Source organism: Hyperolius riggenbachi, chromosome 7 (assembly GCF_040937935.1).
Source record: "Hyperolius riggenbachi isolate aHypRig1 chromosome 7, aHypRig1.pri, whole genome shotgun sequence".
NCBI classification, from domain to species: Eukaryota; Metazoa; Chordata; class Amphibia; order Anura; family Hyperoliidae; genus Hyperolius; species Hyperolius riggenbachi.
This window is the reverse complement of record NC_090652.1, coordinates 33,116,839-33,136,383: the sequence shown is the minus strand read 5'-3', so window position 1 is coordinate 33,136,383 and position 19,545 is coordinate 33,116,839. Positions and strand designations below refer to the sequence as shown.

Below are 19,545 nucleotides of genomic sequence, written 5' to 3'. Positions count from 1 at the left end.
GAATCCTGCTCTTTACATTGTAGTCTCTAGTAGCACTCCACTTTAGGTAACCTAAGCTGAGAAGGATATGGATTTGTCCTTTAAAAATAATACCAGTTGCCTGACTCTCCTGCTGATCCTGTGTCTCTAATACTTCTTACCACAGCCCCTACACAAGCATGCAGATCAGGTACTCTGACTAATGTCAGGTTGGATTAGCTGCATGCTTGTTTCTGGTGTGTGATTCAGCCACTACTGCAGCCAAAGAGATCAGTCTGCCAGGCAGCTGGTATTGTTTAAAAGGAAACATCCATATCCTTCTAAGTTTAGGTTCCCTTGAACAACAACTCAGGCCAGGTGATAATTCCTCACATACTTCACAGTTGTTATCACTAGCATTTCTCTCTGTGAATTAACACTCTGTCTGTAAGTTTAGGATTCAATGTAAGCCTTCACTCCTTAACTTAAAGGAGTTATCCGGGCTTTCAAAAGAAAATAAAGGCTACTTACCGGGAGCTTCCTCCAGCCCCAAGCTCCCAGGACCTCCCTCGCCGCACCACTGTGTGCAGCCGTTCGTCGGAGCTCCGCTCCGGCCCACGTGGCGGTGATTGACAGCGCCGCTCACGCCGGGGACCGGGACGGAGCTCCGGCGAACGGCTGCGCGCAGAGGTGCGGCGAGGGAGGTCCTGGGAGCTTGGGGCTGGAGGAAGCTCCCGGTAAGTAGCCCTCAGGCCGCTCTGTACTGCGCCTGCGCGAGCGGCACTATCATCGCCACGTGGGCCGGAGCGGACTGCGCAGGCGCAGTAGTTCTGCACCTGCGCAGTCCGCTTCGGCCCACGTGGCGGTGATTGACAGCGCCGCTCGCGCCGGGGACCGGGGCGGAGCTCCGGCGAACGGCTGCGCGCAGAGGTGCGGTGAGGGAGGTCCTGGGAGCTTGGGGCTGGAGGAAGCTCCTGGTAAGTAGCCTTTATTTTCTTTTGAAAGCCCGGATAACTCCTTTAAGAAGAGAATCCTTATTTTAAGGTTTGGCTGAGGTAAATTGCTTAGTGAATACTACATGATTTATCACCATGGGGATAAGAGTAAAAACAGTTTGGAATCATTTTTAAAGACAGAAGATAAGCTTAGTTAATTGTGGTCTTTGTATCTAATCTTATGAATTATCGCACCTTACTTAAAGTGTACCTGAAATGAAGGGGAAACGTTTTATACGTTACCTGGGGCTTCCTCCAGCCTCCTTCGGCCTGATCACTCACTTGTCGCATTCCTCCACCGCCTGCAGCTTCTGCAATCTGGCCCAGTAAATCGTCAAGTCAGGGCCAGTCAACGCAGGCGCAGTACAGCCGAGCACGCTTTCCTGTCTCGCTCCTGCGGCTGGGAGTGTTCTGCGCCTGTGCAGTAGTAGTAGTCGGCCGAAGTTAATCTAGTGTGTACAGAGCTTTATTTTTTTACCTTCAACTAAAACGAGAGATGATTAATGTGTTAAATAAATTAAGAAGACACATGCTGAGAGTTAGGACAGATAAGGAGAGCTAATCTGTGAGGCAAAAAGATTACTAGAGAAAATCTGTGAAATAAAACAGATAAGGAGAGATAAAAATGTTCTTATACTACTGAAGCAAAAAACATTAAAGCTGGCCATATGTCACTCGATGTATGGCCAGATCGACCATTCGACGGATGCCTCTCTGAGTCTGATGTAATCTGATCAGAGAGGGATCTATTGCCTGCCCACACACTGTCCCAATTTAAACATAGATTTCAGTGTGAAATCTATTGTATTGATATACACCCTGCTGATGCTCCTCAAGTGTATGGGTGCCCCACTGTGGGCAGACCACAGGGCGGTGTTACCCCAAGTGTATATGTGTCCCCTCATACCCTCCCAATGGGCAGACACCAGGCCAGTGTTACCCCAAGTGTACATGAGTCCCCTGTGCCCTCCCCATGGGTGGACCCCAGGCCAGTGTTACCCCAAGTGTATATGTGTCCCCCATTGGCCTCCCAAAGGGCAGACACCAGGCCGGTGTTACCCCGAGTGTACATGAGCCCCCCGTGCCATCCCCGTGGGTGGACTCAGGGCCAGTGTTACCCCAAGTGTCCCCCATTGCCCTCCCAAAGGGCAGACACCAGGCCGGTGTTACCCCAAGTGTATATGTGTCCCCCCATGCCCTCCCCATAGTCGGACCCCTGGCCAGTGTTACCACAAATGTATATGAGTCCTTCATGCCCTCCCTGTGGGCGGACTCCAGGCCGCTTTTACCCCAAGTGTATATGTGTCCCCCCATGCTCTCCCAATGGGCGGACCACAAGCCGGTGTTACCCCAAGTGTATATGTGTCCCTCTGTGCCCTTCCCATGGGCGGACCCCAGGCCAGTGTTACCCCAAGTGATTATGTGTTTACCATGCCCTTACCATGGGCAGACCCCAGGCCCATGTTACCCCAAGTGTATATTAGCCCCCCCATGCCCTCCCAATGAGCAAACCCCACCCGGTGTTACCCCAAGTGTATGTGTGTCCCCTCCTGTCCTTGTGCAGTATTGAAAGCTCACCTGCTCCGCTGATGCCAATTCTGGCCTCCTCCAGTGCATGTAAAGATGTCACTACATACACCAGTGTCATGTGATATACAGGGAGTGCAGAATTATTAGGCAAATGAGTATTTTGACCACATCATCCTCTTTATGCATGTTTATTCTCGAAAGCCTACTACCAATTAAGCATATTAGGTGATGTGCATATCTGTAATGAGAAGGGTGTGGTCTAATGACATCAACACCCTATATCAGGTGTGTATAATTATTAGGCAACTTCCTTTCCTTTGGCAAAATTGGTCAAAAGAAGGACTTGACAGGCTCAAAAAAGTCAAAAATAGTGAGATATCTTGAAGAGGGATGCAGCACTCTTAAAATTGCAAAGCTTCTGAAGCGTGATCATCGAACAATCAAGCGTTTCATTCAAAATAGTCAACAGGGTCGCAAGAAGCGTGTGGAAAAACCAAGGCGCAAAATAACTGCCCATGAACTGAGAAAAGTGAAGCGTGCAGCTGCCAAGATGCCACTTGCCACTTGCCACCAGTTTGGCAATATTTCAGAGCTGCAACATCACTGGAGTGTCCAAAAGCACAAGGTGTGCAATACTCAGAGACATGGCCAAGGTAAGAAAGGCTGAAAGACGACCACCACTGAACAAAACACACATGCTGAAACGTCAAGACTGGGCCAAGAAATATCTCAAGACTGATTTTTCTAAGGTTTTATGGACTGATGAAATGAGAGTGAGTCTTGATGGGCCAGATGGATTGGCCCGTGGTTGGATTAGTAAAGGGCAGAGAGCTCCAGTCCGACTCAGACGCCAGCAAGGTGGAGGTGGAGTACTGGTTTGGGCTGGTATCATCAAAGATGAGCTTGTGGGGCCTTTTCGGGTTGAGGATGGAGTCAAGCTCAACTCCCAATCCTACTGCCAGTTTCTGGAAGACACCTTCTTCAAGCAGTGGTACACGAAGAAGTCTGCATCCTTCAAGAAAAACATGATTTTCATGCAGGACAATGTTCCAAGTACTCCACAGCGTGGCTGGCAAGAAAGGGTATAAAAGAAGAAAAACTAATGACATGGCCTCCTTGTTCACCTGATCTGAACCCCATTGAGAACCTGTGGTCCATCATAAAATGTGAGATTTACAAGGAGGGAAAACCGTACACCTCTCTGAACAGTGTCTGGGAGGCTGTGGTTGCTGCTGCACGCAATGTCGATGGTGAACAGATCAAAACACTGACAGAATCCATGGATGGCAGGCTTTTGAGTGTCCTTGCAAAGAAAGGTGGCTATATTGGTCACTGATTTGTTTTTGTTTTGTTTTTGAATGTCAGAAATGTATATTTGTGAATGTTGAGATGTTATATTGGTTTCACTGGTAAAAATAAATAATTGAAATGGGTATATATTTGTTTTTTGTTAAGTTGCCTAATAATTATGCACAGTAATAGTCACCTGCACACACAGATATCTCCCTAAAATAGCTAAAACTAAAAACAAACTAAAAACGACTTTCATAAATATTCAGCTTTGATATTAATGAGTTTTTTGGGTTCGTTGAGAACATGGTTGTTCAATAATAAAATTATTCCTCAAAAATACAACTTGCCTAATAATTCTGCACTCCCTGTAGGTGCCCGCAGTGACTCCAGACACTGGAGTAAATCAGGATTTGGGCCGTCAATGTCATGTGAGCCTTTAACACTGCACACGCGCACAGAGGGACACATATACACTTGGGAGGGCACCGCTCCAGGGATCGTCAGTCGGCAAATTGGCGAATGCCGTTACCATACCCCATTGAGTCCTTGCAATTGATACTTTACAGCATTCCCGATCGATCTTTTTGACCGATTTTGCCCAGAAATTGATCAAAACACAGATTGAGCAACCATGTTGTGGCACAGATTCTTTTTTTTTCTAAATTATCAAATTGGAAGGTTGTTCAGCCTGCAATACCAAGCTTGCATTTTATTGTCATTGTGTAACACAACAAAATTACTTTTCATGGCAACCCCAACATCAGCAGGATATCTGTACAGTGACATTTATAAAAGGGAAAAACAATACAAACTACTATTGTTACCCTCTATTGTGATTTCCTTTTGGTTTTGTTTGTATTTAACCTGTTTTTTTTTCTTCTTCTTGTAGAACTTTACCTACCAAACCCTTCCTCTGCCACGCCCTACTCTGTTATGACAAGTAAGAACGAGCCATTGTTTCATTGGTATAATCAAATAGCTGTGGTAGATGAACAGCATATCTTTGCAGTGCTCGTGCCCTGAACTGTTACCGGAACGATCATACAGGCTAGGTGCACACATAGCATAGCGTGAAAATCCGGCGTTTTCCGCAGTTTTGCAGGGGTTTTTTTTACGCAGATGCGTTTTTCATGCGTTTTGCGTGTGTTTGTATGCGTTTGCGGTTTGCTAATAGAAATCGCTTATGCGTTTTCTATGCATTTTTAAATTTAAATATATGCAAATCATTAGGAAGACAACAGGAAGCGGAAACATGTCAGAGATCTTTACTTTTTTATTAAAAACTAGCCGACCCGCGGCGTAGCATACGCCGCATAAGAGGGTAGAGGGCAGGAAGGGGGTATTGGGCACAGCGGCAGGGAGGGGGGTTGGACCCCCCCTCAACTGGGTCCCCCATGTGTGCTCTACCTCCAGCCTAAGCTCAGCAGGAAACCACCCCCCCCCCCCCCCCTCACCTGGGTCCCCCATGTGCACTCCCCCTCCTGCTTAAGCACAGTAGCAGCCGCCACTATTAGTAAGAGGCAGCGGGCGGGGATGACTCACCTCTTCCGTGTTCCATCGTGCGTTCCACTGTCATCACTTCCTGCAATGCCGCACACTGTATTGGTGTAATTTGCCTTTTTAAAACAGAAGGAAATATGCAATAATTCAGCTTTAAGTGAACATTTGTGGTTACCCACAATGCACTACTACTAAATATGCAAATTACCCCTGTTCCCCCTTGGTAAGCCAAGCAAGCATCCAGAGTTGCTGGTGTATAGCAAGCATATAGCTTTACATTTTACACAGTCATATCAAACCTACATGTAGACAGCCTGTTTCAGACTTTTGGTCCTCATCAGTACATGGCAGGGATTGATACGGCTGTATGAGATAGGGCTTGGACCAGTACAACAGAGTAACCAAGCAGCTCAGGGTGACCCAAACCACTCGGAATGTATAGGGGGATAAAAGGGACCAAAAAGACCTCCTACTAAAAAAAGCAAAGCTTGATGTAATTTGCCTTCCTAAAACAGAAGGAAATGTGCAATAATTCAGCTATAAGTGAACATTTGTGGTTACCCACAATACACTGCTACTAAATATGCAAATAATTCCTTTTCACCCTTGATAAGTCAAGCAAGCCTATAGCTTTAAGTTTTACACAGTCATATCAAACCCACACGTGACAGCCTGTTTCAGACTTTTGGTCCTCATCAGTACATTGCTTGGTAAGTCAGGCAAGCATCCAGAGCCACTGGTGTATAGCAAGCATATAGCTTTAAATTTTACACAGTCATATCAAACCCACATGTAGACAGCCTATTTCAGACTTTTGGTCCTCATCAGTACATGGCAGGGATTGATACAGCTGTATGAGATAGGGCTTGGACCAGTACAACAGAGTAACCCAGCAGCTCAGGGTGACCCAAACTACTAAGAATATATAGGATGATAAAAGAGACCAAAAAGCCCTCCTACTAAAAAAAGCAAAGCTTGGGGTAATTTTCCTTCTTAAAACAGAAGCAAATCTGCAATAATTCAGCTATAAGTGAACATTTGTGGTTACCCACAATGCACTGCTACTGAATATGCAAATTATCCCTCTTTGCCCTTGGTTTGATATGACACTACTTCTTGCTTGGACCAGCCCCTTCTTCTTGCTTGGACCGGCCCTGGGGGCAGGGCGCTACTTCTTCTTCTTGTTTGAAGGTTGAGGCACTTACTCTATTATATAATTACTATTTCCCCTCCAGGCCGCCATGGATAGTGGGGGAATGATATAATTCGGCTTCCAGCGATTGCTGGAGGTCGAATTATTGTGTTTTTTAAGCAACTTCGGCTCCGTCTTCTGACGGCGCCGACGTTACTCACTGAGCGCCGCTATAGACTGATTCCCATTACAGTCTATGGCGGCACTCGCTGCACCCAAATCTAGCAGTGCTGAAAAGCACTGCTCCACGACCGCTTTGCAGTATTGTTTTTTTGACCCTGCATAGTTTGACATGCGAAAGCAAATGCATATTTGCATGAGCATTGCCTCATGAATAGTCAATTAGGCCAGATTTGCAAAGCCAGACTTGCTAGGGTTAAGCCTCCTTTCCACAGACTGTTGATAGGCAGTGAAATGCCTCTCAAACTCTCTTAACTGCTCACTGCTGCCTAGTAACTGCTTGTTGTTGCCTGATAACTGCTTGTTGCTGCCTGATAACTTCTTACTTGTGCCTGGTAACTGCTTGCTGAGCACACAGCTCAACAGTCCGTGGAAAGGAGGCATCAAACTTGGTCTTTGAGCACGCATACATTTTCTCATGCAAAGTACTTCTTCTTCTTGCTGGAAGGTTGAGGCCCTTATTCAATTATGAATAGCCAATTAGGCCAGATTTGCAAACCCAGACTTGCTAGGGTTAGGCCTCCTTTCCACGGACTGTTAATAGGCAGTGAAATGCCTCTCAAACTCTCTCAACTGCTCACTGCTGCCTAGTAACTGCTCACTGCTGCCTGGTAACTGCTCACTGCTGCCTAGTAACTGCTTGTTGCTGCCTGATAACTGCTTGTTGCTGCCTGATAACTTCTTACCTGTGCCTGGTAACTGCTTGCTGAGCACACAGCTCAACAGTCCGTGGAAAGGAGGCCTCAAACTTGGTCTTTGAGCACGCAAAGTACTTCTTCTTCTTGCTGGACGGTTGAGGCACTTACTGAATTATATATATAGATGGTGCAGAAAACGCATGGAAAACGCAATGCATAGGCGTTACCATAGACTTTCATTATGTACGTTTTGGCAGCCAGCTTGCATATTATGCAATACTGCAAGGATGGATGCATGGATGAGTTATTCATCTGCAGGGGTCCAGGAAACAGTGCGGGAAACAACTTGGCGGAGTCCAGCGGTGCGGGGCCTCTGCAGTGGTGGGGGGCCCTGGGGCAAATTCCTCCTTTGCCTGAATGGCAGTGCCAGCCCTGCGTGCTTCTCTGCATCTGTGATGGTTCTCATTTATTCAAGTAGTAGTTTATCCACAAAAAATATGGTTGCTTTAACTGGACAGCAAATTGATTATTACTGAAAAAGTTGTTACACAGGCGAGACAAATCGTCTTCTCTTCTAGAACAGAAAAAGGTGTAAAGTTGAAGCTACCTTATTTTTTGTATAGAATGTACAGTCTATGACCAGCAGTACACTACTGGTCGTGTACATCTATGCACTGATTCTTCTGCAAACTCTGCATATATCCTCCTCTCTGATTTTCTTTGTTTTTCGCACATTTTTTATATTGCGAAAAATACAATGTATTTTCACAAATATTTTTTGTAAATAGAAAATAGCATTTTTGATGCGAAAATTACTTTGGTGAAAATTCACAAGGAACACTGGTAATAAATACTTAAAGAGGATCCGAGATGACCTTTTACTCATTGCATAATTGTGATAGTTTCCTATTGTTTATTGGGCATTCCTCAAGCCAAATACTTTTTTGTTTTTGTTTTAATACTCTAATTCCCTATAAACTAAACAAGCCACGCCCACAGCTTTTAAGAGATTTCAGAGGCAGAGGGGAGGAGGGAGGAGGAGGGGGAATTAGTTTTTTTTTGCTCAAGATGCAGATAAGCTTGCCTCTGTGTAATGTTTACAAACAACATGGCTGCTGTCATTGTATCACAAGAAGAAAGAATCATATTCTATTAAAGCTGTTTGCAGCAAGATTTGCTGTGTAAACCATCTAAACTTTAGATAAGATATATAGACAAGTTACTTGTTATAATTAGTTTTTCATTTCACATCCGCTTTAATTGGTTAATAACTTATATTGTTATTATTAGTATTATTACTGTTACTGGTAATAAATACTTACATTTGTTAATGACATACCATTATTATTATTATTATATATAACTTATAGTGTTATTATTATTATTACTGTTATTAGTATTATTAGTATTATTATTACTGTTATTGCTATTATTATAATTATTATCATTACTACTGCTGCTGCTATTATTATTCCTAGTAGATGTGAGATTTCCCTATGCTTAATGTCGTCACACTGGGTAGTTGTCCTGCCCCTTCTACCCCATAGGACCCGGAAGTAATAAATGTTTGACTCAGGCCCCACCTCTCCAGTCTTTTTTTTGTCCTCGATCACTTCACCCCAGGGATCCGGATTTTCGTCAGATGCCATTTGTGGTATTTATTTTTGATATTTTCCTCCCTACCTAGCTGGATCCTCCGGCTTCCCACTAGTCGCCTCTGCTAGTGATGCCCCTTTATAGCTATAAATTAGCTCTGTGGGGTTCCCCGTTTTCTGCTGGCCTTTCGGGGATTGTGTGCCTGTTTCTATAGGTATAAATTACCTCCTGCGTGTGGGCACTGGATTCATTGTACATCTTTTAAATATCGATGCTCCGGTGCTGGAATCCTTCTCACCTTTTTTTCCGCATAGCGTGCGTTCCACCAGTCCCCGCTTGTCTCCGCCCACTTCCTGTCTCTCCTGTCTCTCCCATTCGCCGCACCAGTCCTTCGCTCTGACTGGTCGGCGGCAATACGTCATGCGCTCCACAGAGCCAGCTTCCTCCTTGACTGACGTCACCTCCTCCTGTCAGTGCCGACCAATGGGAGGCAAGCAGGAAGTGCTGGGGGATAAATTTAAAGCCTAGTGCCGCGCATAGTCCGCCGGCTAACGCTGCGGTGAGAGTGGCCAGAGACTCTGCTGCACTACGCCACGGAAGACAGCATGGAGCAGGGGCAGATTGTGGAGGATGATGAGGGTAGGTCTTTAGGACTCTGATGTCTTGCCTAAGCCCATAGAGTTTTTTTTTTTTTTTTTTACGCTGCTGCTTAGCTTGCTTTCTGTCTTTCATTACTTGCAGTGCCTTCATCTGCACCTGTGGATTCCGATGCACCTAAAAAAGACCAGCAAAGGGCAGAAAGGTAGGGGGGTGTTAAGGTAGGTTCTTGCCCGTTTGAATCAGAGTGCATACTGAATTGTTTACTGTCTTTTATGACAGCCCAAAGAAGCGTTCCAAGAAATCGTCAAGATCCAGATCAAGGTCCAGGAGAAGAAGCCCGTCTCAACGTCACAGAAAAGATAGAAGCCGATCTAGAAGGAGACGCAGTTCGAGATCCAGGCGTCGGTCAAGATCAAGATCAAGATCAAGGGACCGTTCTTCTAGAAGATGTTGGGCATGCAGCAACTTTGTGATGCCTGGGAAAAATGTGTGCAGGGCTTGCTTTCAGGAGATAGCTAAAGAACCTGAACAGACTCCGGTTGACGTCTCTGATCTGATCAAACAGGCCGTCCAGGACTCTATGAGGGAATATATTGCGGCTATGCCTCCTATACCGACTTCCTCCACAGTACAGCCACTGCCTTCAGATGTAGATGATCCTGATGAGCTTGACGTAGGATTTGACTTTGCTCTTGTGGAACCTTTTGTCTGCGCAGTCAGACAGGCGATAGAGTGGGAAGATGAGGAGGATGAACCGACTGAGACAAAGAAGCAAAAGCAATATTATGCTCACCTTAAGAAAAAGGTTACACCTTTTCCCCTTATGCAGGAAATAGCCGACATTATCAAGGAAGAATGGAAGAAGGCGGAAAAAAGACCTCCCTTACACAACAGACTGGGAAAACTATATCCGATGTTGGATCGCGAAGCTAAACAATTAGACAATCCACCAACTGTGGATGCTTCTGTCAGGAGATTGGCCAGACCAACAACATTACCTCGGGAAGATGCTGTCACTTTTAGAGATGGAATGGATAGAAGAATTGATTCAGAATTAAAGAGAATCTATACTACGGCTGGTGGAGCGGCCAGACCTGCCATAGCCTTAACCGCGGTGTCAAGAGCTCTAAGGGTCTGGACCACGAATATTGAGGAGGCGATAAGAGCTGAGGCTGATAAGGAAGCAATTCTTGCTGGCCTTGAGGATCTCAAACTCTCCGCAGATTACGTTGGAGAGGCGGCTGTGGACATTGTCAGGTGCTCGGCAAGAACTATGTATTCCTCGGTTGTTGCCAAAAGATCTTTGTGGTTGAAAGCATGGATAGCTGATCCGTCTTCCCGCCAGGATTGGTGCAAGATATCTTACGATGGCGAGCATTTATTCGGTGACGAGATGGACACGGCAATAAAGAGGGTGACCGGGGGAAAGTCGGGTTTGATCCCACAAGACAGGAGGAATAAGCGACCGTTTCCGCAGCAGCCTGCAAAATATCAGCAACAAAGGCTTAGGTCCGCAAGAGCTTATAGACCGGGGAAGGAGTTCAGGAGAACGTGGCAGAGCTCCCAGGGTAACCTGCAGCGTCTAACCAGACAAAAGAATGCCTCTAACCAGTCATCCTCTCAACAAAAGTCTTTTTGACAATCAGAGCGTCCAGATTTCCCCGGTGGGAGGAAGACTACGCCATTTCAGCGAAATCTGGGCGAAAAACATCACCAACCCTTGGGTTGTAAGGACTGTCTCACAGGGTCACAGTTGGAAGTTTACTTCAGAGCCACCTCGTGCCAGGTTTGTCGCAACAAGCGCGCAGTCCTGATAGATTATATATGCACGCTTGTACAAAAGAAGGCAATTGTTCCAGTGCCCGCAGAGGAAAGACTTCAGGGCCTGTATTCTCCTTTGTTCTTCGTCCTCAAGAAGACAGGAGATTGGCGCCCGATACTGGACTTAAGATTCCTAAATCGCCATATACATCTAAAAAGATACAAGATGGAAACTCTACAGTCAATCCTTCAGTGTGTGATACGATCAGATTGGATGCTCTCCGCAGACTTGGAAGATGCGTACCTTCACATCCCGGTCGCCCCAGCATTCCAACGTTATCTACGATTTGCGGTGGGAGCGGAACACTACCAGTTTACGTGTCTCCCATTTGGCATATGCACGGCTCCCCGCACATTCTCCAAGATACTACTCTCACTCGTGGCTCTCCTTCGCACAAGAGGTCTCCGAATCTTTCACTATCTCGACGACCTACTACTACTCTCCCAGGATCACGAGACCATCATGACACAGAGGGAGACTCTGCTCAATACACTCTCCCTATTCGGTTGGAAGATCAATTTCAAGAAGAGCCTCTTGGAGTCGACTCAGGAGATGATATTTCTGGGAGCCTTAATCAATACTTGTCGAAACTCCATTTCATTGCCGGAGGAGAAGATGCAGACTATAATAGCGAAGTCTCTAAGGATTCGATCATTGAGGAGCCTTCCTGCGAGGGAATGTATGAGTTACATCGGAACGCTAACATCCACTATCCCGATGATCCGTTGGGCTCATTGGCACATAAGACCGTTCCAGTGGGGCTTCCTCTCGCAATGGAACAAGGAGGATTTCAGTCAGACGATAAGTCTTACTCCTTTAATGAAGAACAGCCTTCTCTGGTGGACAGTCAGGGAGAACCTATCCAGACACCACCTTATACAGCCTGGGGTAATGATCACGATTACTTCCGATGCCAGCGCGAGGGGCTGGGGAGCCCACTGCGATCACAAGACTGCTCAGGGGCGTTGGGACTCGTACTCCAACCAGATACCAGCAAACATATTGGAGTTACGTGCAGCCCATCAGGCCCTACTGAATTTCCGGAGTATGATACAGGGGAAGGCGGTAATATTAAGGATGGACAATTCAACTGCAGTTGCCTACCTGAGGAAACAGGGAGGTACGAGAAGTCTTCAATTATTAAAAGAATCTGCCAACATTTTTCAATTTGCGGAACAGAATCTGTGGGACCTGAAGGCCATTTACATCCCGGGCAAATACAATACCACAGCGGATTACCTAAGCAGACACACGATCAGCAACAACGAATGGTGCTTATCCCAGGAAGTCTATCAATGGATCTGCCAGAAATGGGGAACGCCAGATCTGGATCTGATGGCAACTCCCCAGAACTCCAAATGCAAGCGATTCATCACCCGATATCAATGCAGCAAGGCAACAGCAGTAGATGCAATCTCGGCACCGTGGTCGACCAGGTTGGCATATGTGTACCCACCAACGCCACTCATTCAGCGGTTGCTAGTCAGGCTATTGAAGGAGAAAGTGACAGTTGTGGCTATAATACCACACTGGCCCAACCGTCCTTGGTTCTCGCTGTTACTGGAGATGAGTATCCAACCGCCTCTTCCACTACCCTGCAATCACAAGCTCCTATACCAGGGGACAATATATCATCAGAACCCGCAAAGCTTGAATCTCATGGCATGGATGCTGAGGGGCAAAGGCTAAAAGAAAGAGGCTGTTCGGACGCAGTTATACTTACCATGCTTAAATCCAGGAAGCCTACTACCAACAACACTTATAAGAGAGTGTGGAATCAATTCCTACGTTACACGCAGGGAAAAGGAATAGATCCTTCAAGTCCAGAGCCTTGTCATATATTGGAGTTTCTGCAGGGGGGCTTAGACATGGGCTTGGCATATCATACGTTGAAAGTGCACATATCAGCGTTATCCGTTTTCACCGGCACTGCTTGGGCTACCAATCCGATGGTCAAGCAATTCCTGAAGGCTGTACTCAAAATAAGACCGCCTAGCAAACCACTCTTCCCTAAATGGGATTTACCCATGGTTCTCGAGGTGTTCTCGTCTCCACCTTTTCACCCGATTGATGACTGTAGTTTATGGAATAAGACTTTAAAAACTGTCTTTCTTGTGGCTATAGCCTCAGCCCGTAGGGTATCTGAACTTCAAGCACTAGGGTGCAGGGAACCCTACCTTACTACCTTTCCGGATCGAATAGTCCTCAGACCTTTGCAGGAATTTATTCCCAAGGTAGTTACAACCTATCATCTGAGTCAGGATTGGACCCTTCCGGCATTTACTTTAGATGACACACAGCAACCGCATCCATTAGATGTGGTGCATGCAGTGACGGTCTACCTACAAGCTACGGCCGAATTTAGGAAAACAGATAGGCTTTGGGTAATTCCAGGTGGTGCCAGAAAGGGAGAACCAGCATCAATAAGAACAATATCCTCTTGGATAGTGAAGGCTATCCAGTTGGCTTATAAAACTCTGAACCTGGTTCCACCTCAGCAAATACGTGCTCATTCAACCAGGAGTATATCCACTTCATGGGCCGCATTTAATGGTGTACCAGCGGATAAAATTTGCCAGGCTGCAAACTGGTCCACAATTCATACATTTATGAAACATTATAAGGTTGATATGACTGCTCACTCATCTACTTTATTTGGTAAAACTGTTCTGTTATCACATATGACTTAAAGAAGTAAATTACTTTGTTTGCACAGCATCTGGTCTCCCTCCCTTCATTTTCTTCCTAGTTAGGTCCCAGTGTGACGACATTAAGCATAGGGAATACGGAAAATTGTTACTTACCTACCGGTAATTTTCCTTTCCCAATGCTTACATGTCGTCACACGACCCCTCCCTTCTGTGGGCCTCAGTGATCGAGGTCACATAGACTGGAGAGGTGGGGCCTGAGTCAAACATTTATTACTTCCGGGTCCTATGGGGTAGAAGGGGCAGGACAACTACCCAGTGTGACGACATGTAAGCATCGGGAAAGGAAAATTACCGGTAGGTAAGTAACAATTTTCCGTAATTCTGCATTTCCTGTAAGGCTCTACTAAAATATCCTGTCTTTACGTCATTAGGAGAGGCAGACAATGTCAATGATTACGAAGATGATTTTGAAGAATGTAAGTTGACAATCCTGATACAATGGGGACTGGATTATCTCAATGCTCTCCTCCACCCAATACTGCTTTGAAGGACAACAGAAGTGAGAAGAATGTGGAGGCTGCCATATTTATTTCCTTTTAAACAATACCAGTTGCCTGGCAGCCCTGCAGGTCTATTAGGCTGCAGTAGTGTCTGAATCACACCAGAAACAAGCATGCAGCTAATCTTGTCAGATCTGACAATGAAGTCAGAAACACCTGGGGCTTGATTCACAAAGCGGTGCTAACCTACTTAGCACGTCTAAAGTCTTAAGACGCGCTAACCAGGGTGCTAAGTAGGTTAGCACCGGATTTCTCAATCAGATCACGCGCTAACTTTGCTAAGTCCCATAGGCTTTAATGGGCACTTCGCGCGGTGCGCCCTGCACTCTGTGCAGTACGCGCGTAAAGTGTTACGCGCATAAAGTTTTGCGCGCGTAAAGTTTTATGCGCGAAAAGATTGTTTAGACGTGCTAAGGGGGTTTTCACAGGCGTGCTAACAGTTAGCACCGCTTTGTGAATCTAGCCCCTGATCTGCTGCATGCTTGTTCAGGGTCTGTTAGAGGCAGAGGATCAGCAGGACAGCCAGGAAACTGGTATTGCTTAAAGGGAAATAATTATGGCAATCTCCATATCACTCTTCTTCAGTTGTCCTATAGTTTTGGGTGTGCACTGAATAGCTAAGCTAGCGATCTTTTTTTTTTTCCTGTTGTAACGATAGTGTGGTCTATGTTCATAGTAGGCAGAACTGACAGCAGGAGCCACACAATGAAGATGGGGTAACCCGGGGTATTAACCGTTTCCAGGTCTAACATTGAACTTTTCCAGCATAGGCCCAATGTTGGGCATAATCCGAAACAGGAAAATGGCTGCCACTAGGTGGCACTATTGACTAATAAAATCCGGAGCTGTGTCAGACCATTCAGAGCAAAGACTAAATCCGGCACTTTGATCATCGCCCACCCTGTGATTTAGAGGTATCCAGGAAGCCTCTGGACTATCTAGAGCAGCGCTGGGCAAACTACAGCCCACAGGGCCGGCACGCCGCTACCAAAGGGGCAAAGGGTTGCCCAGGTCCTGCTCAGTCACCACCACAAGTGTAGCGGTATATCCATCTTTTCCACTGACATAGGGGTAAAAGGGGGCAATTGCCCCAGGGCCCCAGAGCATGTAGGGGCCACCAAAGGGTCTCCCCCCCAGCTTAACTGTTGCTCCCCAGGGACTCTGCAGAGTCTTTGGCAGCATATTACATGCTAGCAGCCAGTGTGTAATATGGAATCGGAGCTGGTGAGTGTAAGTTCCCTGCTTGACGCCCGTTCGCGACTCTGCAGGGAAGGAGGGGAGAAATTTAAGGAATGCGGCCCAGGCCGCAAAAAGTTTGCCCAGCCCTGACCTAGAGAGACACTTCCAACTATGGGGTACTGTATCTAACTTTTTAACTTTTTTTTCTTTGATGAGGGTTGAAGGCCACACTGTGAAATATATGGAGCCTGGTTACAAGCCTCAGCATTGTGCAGACCTTGTGAAGAGCTGTACTCTGCACTGTGATAATGTAGACAAGGTCCCACAGAGTAAAGGTAACAGGAAACCATACTCACCTCCTTCCTGAGCTCGCCCTCCGCTCGTTGCTGCTCTACATCGAGCCTCTCGCTTCAAAGCTACAAGACAGATCTAAAAAGGAAACCACCACGTACTCAGACATCACATTCTCAGCTATTATATTGTACACTATAGCTATATAACTTGTTACTGCACAGCACAGGAGCCTGGAGCAAGCACAGGAAAATGGGTGGTACCCTCTGGGGCATCCCTTGTGTACAGAGTTGCCATCCCACCCCTTTAAATACTGGCACATATTAATTAAACATGCCTTGTGGCTAGTTATGTGTGAGTAGCCCCAGAACCTGTATAATTCATATGTGCCAGTATTTAAAGGGATGAGGTGGCAACCCTGCTTATGTATCTGCAGAACTATTTACCTCCCCTGTGGCAACCCCTGGCTGCATGATTAGTCACAAGGGCATAGCAATAGCCATAGCAGCCATAGCAACTGCTATGGGGCCCTGGAGCCGAGGGGGCCCAGCTGGTACTTGATGTGTTTACCAACTTTCTTGTGTCCATCCACCATATGATTTTGTTTAAGTGACCATGGACTATATGCAGTGTAGATTGCATGAGAATGTAAATTGCCCAATTAACTCATATCCATAGGGTAGGGGGCAGATGGCATTTCTCAAGAATGCCCACATCTTACGGCCCCAACCACTACTTTTGGCTACCTATACTGGTGGGGGGACTTTTGGCAACCCATAACGGCTTGCTGGGGTCTACCTAAGGGGTTCCTCTGGCTACTCTTACTGAAGGGAAGGCTACTTAATGCTGGGAGGCCCTCTAGTTACCTAAACTTGGTGTGTGGAGGGAAGGGGCACAAAGGAGCCTTGTTATTTTTGAGAAGGGGGCCCAAACAAAACTTTGCTATGGGTCCCCATGATTTCTAGGTACGCCCCTGATTAGTCATAAAAGCAGATCACCAACTGAGAGACCATGAGGTAGATTCATCCACGTGTGCTGCTCTAGCAGAGCGAGTTAAAAACAACTTGCTTGCGTTATGCTCACTATGCACAGCGGTGCTGCGTAGCATGCGGTCCCTAGTTTCGCGCTTTGTTTACCTAGCTATTTGCGCTTCTTTAAATGGCACGCTGTGAAGATTATTTGCACCATGCTTATATTTACTATAAACTGCATGACAACCATAGAATTCAGGGAATGCTTGTACAAACACCAGACTGGTCAAAAATAGAATTCTGGTATGCTACCTGAGCGAACAATATAGATGATGAGATAAATATGATATGTGTGTGTAGAGTGCCAAACCTGCATAGAACTGTGTTCATTTTTCTTTGTTCTTTTTACCCACTGTAAGGGTTTAACATTAGGGCATGCAAAGGACAATTTCTCTCCTAATTGGACTCTAATAACCCTCACTGATAAGGAATTATAGCCCTAAAACTCTGGTCTGGCAAAGAACAACTGCAGGAATCTAAAATATATAGGATTAGAAGGATAGATACAGTTTATCTCATCAGTTAATCTTCTCTACGAGGCTTATGTGTGTGCTTGTTGGTCTGTATTTGTGTTTAATCGCCTGGTAATTTCTTTCTATATAATGTTTCTTTAAAAGTTCAGCCGACTATCCCTGCAGATCAGTGCAACAAGTAAGTTTTTCCATTTTTACTATTTATGCAATGATTCCCAAATGTCCTTTAGAAAACACCATTTAGTCCATGTATACATACAATACTATGGGCCTGATTCACAAAGCAGTGCTAACAGTTAGCACGCTAGTGAAAAGCCCTTTATCACGCCTAACTCTGTTTAGGCATGATAAGTTTAGGGGCTCGATTCACAAAGCGGTGCTAACCCAGTTAGAGACTTTAGGCATGATAACCATTGCACCACTCTGGTGAAAAGCCAGTTTAGGTGTGATACGTTTAGGCAGGGCCGGGCCGAGGCATAGGCTGGAGAGGCTCCAGCCTCAGGGCGCAGTGTAGGAGGGGGCGCACAATTCATTCAGCTGTCATTCCTAATTGTGTTTGAAGCAGAAATAAATAAGAAATGGGGATACATATCAGTGACTGCAAGCCAGATAACTAGATATTAAGGTGTTGGGGAGGTTGTGGGCCCTGTGGCACCTCTTAGGGCCTGATTCACAAAGCGGTGCTAACCCAGTTAGCACGCCTAATAGACTTTAGGCATGATAACCATTGCACCATGCTGGTGAAAAGCCAGTTTAGGGGCTCGATTCACAAAGCGGTGCAAAGTGTTAGCACCATGGTGAAAAGGCCCTTATCACGCCTAAAGTCACTTTAGGCATGATAAGAAGAAACTCGCGCGAAGTTGCCCTATGGGCTCGATTCACAAAGCGGTGCTAACCCAGTTAGAGACTTTAGGCATGATAACCATTGCACCGCTCTGGTGAAAAGCCAGTTTAGGTGTGATAAGTTTAGGCATGATAAGTTTAGGTGTGATAAGTTTAGGCATGCTAAGTTTAGATAAGTTTAGATCGCTTGCAAAGTCCCGCACGCAAAGCAGCGCCATTAAACTTTATACGAAGTGCACCAGTCTTTGCTAGCGTAAAACTTTTAATCAGCTGTGCACTGCGGTGCTAACGCAGTTGGCGCTTAAACTTATCACACCTAAACTTATCACACCTAAACTTATCATGCCTAAACTTATCACACCTAAACTTATCACACCTAAACTTATCATGCCTAAACTGAGTTTAGGCATGATAAAGGGCTTTTCACCAGGGTGCTAACTGTTAGCACCGCTTTGTGAATCAGGCCCTATGTGTTAGATGTATCTTATTTCTTATTTCTTGTATTTTACTTTGCTGAAATCCATTGCATGTAAAGGTGTCCACCAGACTGGATCCTTCTCTGTCCTTCTTTTGGAGGGACAGTCCCTCTTTGGGAGCCCTGTCCCTGTTTTCTCCTCATTGGTCCCTCTTTCAAGACTTTGTCCCTCTTTATATATATACCTTTCCCTACTAGGAAAAAATGTGCGCATGCGCAGAAATCACTGACTTCTCGGGGGTCCACGAGCTTCAGTGGCTGCCAGCGGAAGGCGGGGAAGACCGGAGAAGCGGAGAGGGATACACGTGACTTGTAGGGGCTTCTTCCTGCTCTTTGTGCTTAGAAAAGTGCTTTTCTAAGCGCTTTTGCCGAGCGATTCGTTTTTTCACTTGCTGACATCAGTGAGGAAGTGAACACTTTCACCCGGAAATGAATAAATACATGTATTTATTCATAAAAGCGCTGGGGAAATCACTACACAAAGCACTTTTACAAGCGCTTTGTGATTTACCTATACCTTCCATTGAGCCAAAGTGCTCAGAAAATGGTACATGTAGCGCGTTTGCGATTTTTTTTAAATCACACGTTAACACTCTCATAGGGAATCATTGTGCAAGCGCTTTGAGGGCGATTTCTAAAATCGCCAGAGCTTAAAAAACAAACAAACACAAATGCTCATAGTGTGAACAAGCTCTAAAAGGGAAAAAGGCAGAAACTGGTGTCAGGTAGGAAGAGAGA

At 45.8% G+C, this 19,545-nt stretch overlaps 1 protein-coding gene across 1 annotated transcript in view; it reads left to right on the top strand.

The window, feature by feature from the left end:
* Positions 1-19,545, top strand: part of LOC137525467 (uncharacterized) — a 75,278-nt gene that overhangs the window by 19,533 nt on the left and 36,200 nt on the right. Inside the window, exons 4-6 of the mRNA XM_068246566.1 lie at positions 4,666-4,716; positions 14,387-14,431; positions 17,634-17,667. Of these exons, the coding sequence (XP_068102667.1) occupies positions 4,666-4,716; positions 14,387-14,431; positions 17,634-17,667 (130 nt within the window). The remainder of the gene's footprint in view (positions 1-4,665; positions 4,717-14,386; positions 14,432-17,633; positions 17,668-19,545) is intronic.